Genomic DNA, 8,160 nt, shown 5'->3' with positions numbered 1-8,160 from the left:
TTACCAAAACTCTAAATCAAGATGTGCAGTAATCTCAATTTGTGGTGATAAAAAATATTATTAAAAAACTAGTGTGAATTAAATATGCTCTGCTTGTTTCATATCCCACACTCAGGTTTAATTTTTCACTTGGTATTTAAATGAGCTATCACACAAAACTAATTATTTTTATATTTTCTAGTGTTATAGGCTAGAAAGTTTAAATTAACTTTAATTTTCACATAGGAACCCATTGTCAGAACAAATCTAACTTTAATGATAATTACATGCAAAGGGACAAATAAGACAATAAACATCGAAACATACATTAAAAGGACAAGGTAATGAACACATATTCCAATAAAGGGAAAATAAAGCAGCTATGCAATGCAACTCTGGAAATGTATACATTAAACAATACAAAACTGCTAAGCAGCCTCCAATATCGAATCGTTCAGAAGTTCCAAGAAAATACAAAGTGGTAGAAAATGTAATAAAACTTTCATCTCAAAATCAATATTAGCTGCTTCAGAAAAGTTATATAGAAAATATATTTCTCAATATAGTCATCAGTCTTAACTGAATTCCGTAATCTCATTAACTGAATCAATACCCAGAAGAGATTATGTGAGACAGGTCTTTTGAACTGCGCTTTGTTTTATTTTCTGTCTTGGTTTCATCCTGCAAGTAGATTCCTGGAGCTCTCTTAGAGGAAGTGTTCAACTCTTTCTGAAAAGCAGCAGTAGTACAAGGCTTTATCACAGCTGTTGCTAAATCTACATCTGCTTCTTTTACAGAGACTTGCTCTTTCAGGACTTCTACCTTCTCATTGAGCTCATTTCTTTCCATTTGAAGAGCTCTAAACAGCTTCTCTAACAGTCCCAATTTCATTTGAGAGGACTTGTACTCTTTATCGCGAATAGTTTTCTGAAGGGGAAAAAAGACAGAATTTATGTAACCTTTGTATATATAAATAGAAATTAGATTATTGTATACAAAATTAACTAATCTAAGCCATACTTTTTATCATCTCTTGGACATCACAGTATATATACTGGTATTTAAAATATTTATAATTATATGAAGCAATGCAAAAATTAAATTCTTTGTCATATTTTCTTCAAATAACCAAGATCTACTTAATGACTTTAAGCAGTGTTAAGGAAATTTAGCATTTTAATTTAAAATGCTAGAAATAGGAATGTTTTTATATCTACATAGATTTTTTTTTCTCTTCCACTTTTTAGAGCCCTAATGTTTTCTCCTGTGAAATGTTATAAACTAGCCCTACCAAGTTTCTGTAAGTGAGAGATTTAGAAACTGTACATGGAATTCATTTCACTGTTATTTACAACAAGTATGACAAAAAGTAGTTTGTTGCCTTTTGGAAAGAATAAGTTAGGACAGAAAAGCAGTAAGTTACAAGTCTGTGTTCTCTGAATAGGAAATCTTAATCAAATTGTCTTTATTGAAGATCACTGATTCTCAGGTTTTGGCTTTTGATTCAACATTGGTATTACTTGGATAATTTTTAGAATTGCAAATTTTGGGCTAAATCCCAAATTTAATGAAACAAAAGCTTTAAGGGGAGCAGAATGCCAAGTTTAATAATTCTTAAGATGCATAAGCTTATTTACTATAGTAGAAAGCAAAATTGAAATACTTTAAAACTATCTATAGCATATACCTGAACTAATTAGTTGGGGAAATAAGTTTACACATCTCATTAATTCTAACTTAAGTAAACTAATCAAACTTTAGTAATCAAACCAGCAATTACTTTAGTAAAAATCGGACATTCCAGCCTGCCATAATATTGAAATAAATAAGCATTCACTATTCAGTAAAACCTTCTCACCTCTTCAGCCATTTGTAGAAGTACTTTATTATTACTTTCCCATTTGGTACGCCATATTATCATTTCTTTTTCCAGTTTCTTAATTTTCTTTGTCATCTGCAAATCAACACAAATATGAATTTAAAATCTAAATTGAATTCCCTGACCTACCTAAAGAAGGTTTTTTTTCTTTAAAAACTCTTTTATTTTTATGTTTCCTAATAATCTTACTTTTTATTCTTTTGTCAATTTTTCCATTTGTAGTTTCCTATTGATATTTCAGTGGAAAAAATGTTTTAATGTATTTGACCCCAGGATTATTTATTTTTAATACTAGAAGCCTGGGGCATGGATTTGTGCACACTGGAAGGAAATTAGAAAGTAGCCGGGGGGTTGGGACTGAGAATATAGGCCAGACATGCCCTGGAGCCAACCTCCTGTGATCTCTCCCTGGTCTGTTGCACCTGGGCAGCATTGGGGCTCGAAGGTCATTTGTGGAGTGAGCAGGGTCCCTCTTGCAAATGGGGATCCTCGGCCTGGCTTGTGAGGATCAGGCTGAAACCAGCAGTATGACATCCTCTGAGGGGGTTCCAGAGTGCAAGAGGTCATTCTGCATGACTGCTATCACTCTGCAGCTCCAGCATTGAGCGTCTGTCTCTTGGTGGTCGCTTAGCCATTTACATATATAATTTTTTTTTTCTGTTGAGAGTATTACATATCTCACATTTTCCACTTCAAAAACATTTTATAATATTCTTCCCCTCTCTCATTACTGCACTTGCCTCAACTTGCTGATAGTCTGCATGAATTTTATGTTCTTAGTTTCAGAGAAAGAAATAAGTGCTAACTTCAGATACTACACCTAACTCTCTCAGATAAGGCTGCGATGCATTTCATCCCAACTGAAGATACAAGACTTCCTGCTTCCTCAGTTTTATTTATTTATATATATATATATATATATATATATATATATATATATATATATCTCCTTGTTTTTGAATTTGCTGAATATTGTACACTAGAGGCTCGGTGCATGACATTCATGGACTGAGAGGAGGGGATGGAGGGGGAAGGGAAGAGTAGAAAGGGAAGGTTTCCCTCAGCCTGACTTGCACCCTCAGGGGATATTACTACAACATACGTTTGATATTTTGCTACTTGTGGATTCCTATCCATTTTGAGTTTATTTTTGTGTATGGTGTAAGTTGGTAGTCTAGGTTCATTTTTTTTACATGTGTCTGTCCAATTTTCCCAACACCATTTTTTGGAGAGACTGTATTGACTCCATTGTTTGCTCTTGCCTCCACTGTCAAATATTCAGCATAATGGCTTGGGTAGATTTCTGAGTTCTCTGTTCTGTTCTATTCTATGTCTATTTCTTGGTCTACGTATGTTCCTATGCCAGTACCATACAGTTTTGAGAACAGTGGCTTTATAATACAGCTTGATATATGATGGTATTGTGATCCCTCCTACTTTATTCTTCTTTCTCAGGACTGGTGGGGCTATTTCTTGTCTTCCTTTTTTTTAATTCCATAAGAATTTTTGAAGTGTTTGTTCTAAGTCTATGAAATATTCCATTGGTATCTTAATAGGGATTACATTGTTTATAGATTGCTTAGGGCAGTATGGACATTTTAATGATGTTGATTCTACCAATCCATGAATACTGTATATTCTTCCAACTATTTATGTCTTCCTCTATCTCTCTTTTTTTTTTAACATCCTGTAGTTTTCCAAGTACAGCTTTTACTTCCTTAGTTAAGTTTATCCTAGGTATCTTAATTTTTTTTTTTTTGTTTCAATAATAAATGGGATTGTTTATGTGAGTTCTTTATTGGGATATATATACATACATATATATATATATATGTATATATATATATGTATATATATATATAAAACTATAGATTTCTGGGTGTTAATTTTGAATCCTGTTAAATTGCCAAATTTATTTATTGAGTCTAGTATTTTTTTTTTTTTTTTTTTTATCAAAACTTAGGTATTTTCTACAATGTTAAATCATCTGGGAATAATGACAGTTTTACTTCTTTCCCAATTTGGAAGCCTTTTATTTCTTGTCTAATTGCTATGGCTAGCATTTCCAGTACTCTGTCCAAAAAGTGGGCATCCTTGTCTTGTTGTTATTCTTAGGGGAAATGGTTTTAGCTTTTATCCATTAAGTATGATGTTGGCTGTAGGTTTGCCATATATGACCTTTATTATGTTGAGATTTACTTCCTCTATTCCCACTGTGCTAAGAGTTTTATTCTCGAAATGGGTGTTGTATTTTGTCAGATGCTTTTTCTGCATCTATCGATATGATTGTGTGATTTTTGTATTTTAATTGGGTCATGTGATTTATCATGTTTATTGATTTTCAAATATGTACCAACTTCGCATAGCTGGAATAAAACTCACTTGATCATGGTGTATGGTCTTTTGAATATATTGCTAGATGCATTTTGCTAACTTTTTTTGAGGATTTTAGGATCTATGTTCATCAGGGTTATTAGCCTATAACTCTTTCTTTGTACTATCTTTACTTGGCTACTAAAGGCCCAGTGCATGAAATTTGTGCACAGAGATCCCTCAGCCCAACCTGCACCCTTTACAATCCAGGAGCCCTCATGGGGTATCCTACTGATGGCTTAGGCCCTCTCCCTTGGTTCTCTGTTCTCTGCAGGCCTAGAGGTTTCAATGCAGCAATGGAGATGAAGCCCCCATGCCCTGCAGTGTGCTCTGTCTGCCAGGCCTGGGGGCTTCGCCAACACCGACACACTAAGGAAGCCCCCGAGCCCTGCTGTCTGGGCTCTGTCTGCTGGGCCTGGGACTTCACCTCCATCAATCTGTGAATGAAGCTCCCATGCCCTCTGCTGGTATGGGGGTGCTCCTGCCACCACTGCACTAAGGAAGCTCCCAAACCCTGCTTTTTAGGCTGTCTGCTGGGCCTTGGGGTGTTCCCAGTGCCTCTGTACTAAGAAAGCGCCCAAGCCCTGCTGTTCAGGCTCTTTTTATCATGTCTGGGGACTTTCCTGCCACTACCGCACTAAGGAAGCCTCCATGCCCTGCTGTCCAAGCTCTGTCTGCTGGGCCTGGGGATGTTCCCAATGTGCAGGGCTAAGGAAGTCCCCAAGGCCTGTTGTTCAGGCTCTGTCTGTCAGGCTTGGAGGTGTTCCCACCACTTCTGTGCTAAGGAGACTCCCAAGCCCTGTTGTCTAGGCCCCATCTGCCAGGCTTGGGAGCAGATCCAGCCTGGCTGCTTAGTCCCCATGAACCCCAGTGGGGCTGACAGGCCGACACTGCAGCAGTTGTGGAGTGAAGAAGGCTGGAACCCCTCCAGAGGCAAAATCCAGCCCTGCTGCTCCAGAGGACAGGCTAGACACTCCAGCAGCAGGGCTGAGGGAACAAGGTGCCACCATTTTGTCACAGAGTGACAGTTAATTTGCATATTACTCTATTATTAGATAGAATATAATGAGGATAATTTTATGCTGCCTTCATAAAAAGGAGTTTGGAAGTGTTCCTTCTTTTTGGGTTTTCTGAAATAGTTTAAGGAGTATAGGGATTAGTATTTCTTTAAAGTTTAGTGAAACTCCCTGTGATGCTGTCTGAATCCTGGTTTTTGTCTGCTGAGAGTTTTTTTGTTTGTTTTGTTTTGTTTTTTGATTACTGCTTCTATTTTATAAGTTGTTTTTGGCCTATTCAGGTTTGTTAATTCCACCTGAGAGTTTTGGGAGATTGCATTTTTCTAGGAATTTGTCTACTTCCTCTACATTGTCCAGCTTCTTAGCATAGTATTTTCTTACAATCCTTTGTATTTCTGTGGTGCCAGTGATTATTCCTCCACTTCTGTTTCTGATTTGAATTGTGTCATCTCTGTTACTTGATGAGTCTGTCTAATGGATTATCAATTTTGTTCATCTTTCCAAAGAACTAACTCTTGGTTTCATTAATCTTTTTGTATTTATTTTTTAGTCTCTGTTCTAGTCTTTATTATTTCCTTCTATTTGCAATGGGCTTTTGCTTTAAGTTGTATGGTTAAAGAGTTTATTGCTGATTTTCTTGTTTTCAGAGATATGCTGGTATTACTATGATCTTCCATTTCAGAACTGCTTTTGATATCCTTCAGAGATTTTTGGGTTATTGTGTGTTCATTTTCATTTTTTCCAGGAAGTTTTTAAAATTACTTTCTTGATTCTGTTGGTAACCCATTTATTATTTAATAGCTATTTAGTCTCCACATATTTCATGTTTTGGGGTGTTTTTACTGTAGGGATTAAATATTTTTTTTAATTTTTATTGATTTCAGAGAGGAAGGGAATGGGAGAGAGAGATCGAAACATCAATGACAGAGAATCATTGATCAGCTGCCTTCTGCATGACCCCTTTGGGGAACGATCCCACAACTCAGACAAGTGCCCTTGACCGGAATCAAACCTGGGACCCTTAAGTCTGCAGTTCATCGTTCTATCCATTGAGCCAAACCAGCCAGGGCTGCAGTTGATTTCTAATTTCATTCCACTGTGGTGTGAGAAGATACTTGATATGATCTCAACTTTCTTACTCTGGTATGAGACTGGTTTTGTGTCCTACCATGTCATCTTATGAGACTGGTTTTGTGTCCTACCATGTCATCCATCTTTGTGAATGATCCATGTGCACTTGAGAAGAACGTACATTCTGTTGCATTGGAATGAAATGTTCTGTATAATATTAGATCCACCTGATCTAGTGGGTTCTTAAATAGTCTCTGTTTCCTTGTTACATTCTACAATATTTCTTTTTGTCTGGAAGATACAGTAAATCAGAGGGGTGCTAAAGTCCCCTTCTATGAATATATTATGGTCAATCTCTCCCTTAAGGCTCTATAGGTTTTTTTCATAAGTTAGGTGCATATGTTTACCAAGGTAATATTCTCTTATTAAATTAATCCCTTTAGTATTATTATTTGTTTAAGTAATTTTTTATTAAATTATCTGTATACATATTTATCATTGCCCCCCCCATACATACCCTCCCTCCCCAGAGTTTTATGTCCATTGGTTGTACTTATATGCACGTATACAAGTCCTTTGGTTGATCTATTATCTCCACCAGATTTCTCTACCCTACCTGCTATAATTTGATAGTCTTCTTGTTGCTTTACTGTCTCTATATCTATCTTTTGGTTCATCACTTTAGTATTATTAAGTGACCTTTTTTGTCTCTTGTGATGGCCTTCATTTTAAAGTCTATTTTGTCAGATCTGAGTATGGCTAACTTTTTTATTTCATGGAAAGTTTTTTGTATTTGGTGGTGTTTTTGTTTTTAGGTGGGTACCTGTAGACAGTATATAGCTGGGTCATGTTTTTGTATCCATTCAGCTACTCTAGTTTTTTGATTGAAGTATTTAAGTCATTTACATTTAGGGTTATTATCAATAGGTACTTATTTATTGCCATTTTAACTCTATATGGCTAGGTTTCTCTCTGTTCTCATTAAAGCAATCCCTTTAGCATTTCTCATATCAACCTTAGAGATATATAACCTGGCTTGGTAGTGATTTACTCCTTTAGCCGCCCCCCCCCCCTTTTTTTTGTCTGAAAAGCTTTTATTTAGTTTTCTATATTTGAATGATAGCCTCGCTGAATACAGTAATCTTGGTCTCAGATCCTTGCTTTCTATTACCTGAGTATTTCATGCTATTCCCTTCTGGTCTGTGAAGTTTCTGATGAAATATCAGGTGTCATCCTTATGGGCACTACTTTGTAGGTAAATTTCTTTTCACTTGTTTCTCTGTCTTTAATTCTGGCGCTTTAATTATGATGTGTCTGGGTGTGGGACTGTTTGGGTTCTTCTTATTTGAGGTTCTCTGTGCCTCCTGAACTTGTATGATTTTTTTCTTTACCAGGTTAGGTCCCTGCCACTATTTCTTCAAACACCTTCTCTATGCCTTTCTTCCTTTCTGCCTCTCCTGGCATACCTGATATTCTAATATTGTTATGTTTCACACTGTCCCACAGCTCCCTTATGCTGTCCTCCTGTCTTGTGATATATTTTTTCTTAAGTGGCTCTCTAATTGATACTTTCAGCTCTGTCTTCTAATTCACTGATTTGTCCTTAGTTCCCCTAATTTGCTATGTATTCCTTCCAATATATCCTTTGTGTTATGTCATTCTTTATCTCAGACTTTTTTTTATGCTCCTCAGCATCTTTACCATCATTACTCTAAACCACATGTGTCAAGCACACGGCCCGCGGGCCAAATCCGTCCCGCCAGGCCTTGCAATGTAGCCAGCACCGTTCTGTCATCACTGCACTCTGCTGCATTTCCATCACAAAGACAGTTTATGACTGTT

General features: G+C 36.5%; 1 protein-coding gene across 11 annotated transcripts in view; it reads right to left on the bottom strand.

Annotated features, from left to right (window-relative positions):
* Positions 1-232: 232 nt before the first annotated feature.
* Positions 233-8,160, bottom strand: part of LOC118714116 (gamma-taxilin) — an 84,323-nt gene continuing 76,395 nt past the window's right edge. For 9 of the 11 annotated variants that reach the window (XM_036429039.2, XM_045578367.1, XM_036429042.2 and 6 more), the window contains 2 exons: positions 1,838-1,933; positions 233-906 (listed from right to left, as the gene is read on the bottom strand). In XM_036429039.2, the coding sequence (XP_036284932.1) occupies positions 586-906; positions 1,838-1,933 (417 nt within the window). In that variant the 3' untranslated portion in view covers positions 233-585. The remainder of the gene's footprint in view (positions 907-1,837; positions 1,934-8,160) is intronic. The other 2 variants (XM_036429044.2, XM_036429041.2) reach the window with 1 other exon arrangement.

This window comes from Pipistrellus kuhlii, unplaced genomic scaffold (genome assembly GCF_014108245.1).
Source record: "Pipistrellus kuhlii isolate mPipKuh1 unplaced genomic scaffold, mPipKuh1.p scaffold_m20_p_98, whole genome shotgun sequence".
NCBI lineage: Eukaryota > Metazoa > Chordata > Mammalia > Chiroptera > Vespertilionidae > Pipistrellus > Pipistrellus kuhlii.
The sequence above is the reverse complement of the archived record's forward strand: the minus strand, read 5'-3'. Positions and strand labels throughout refer to the sequence as shown.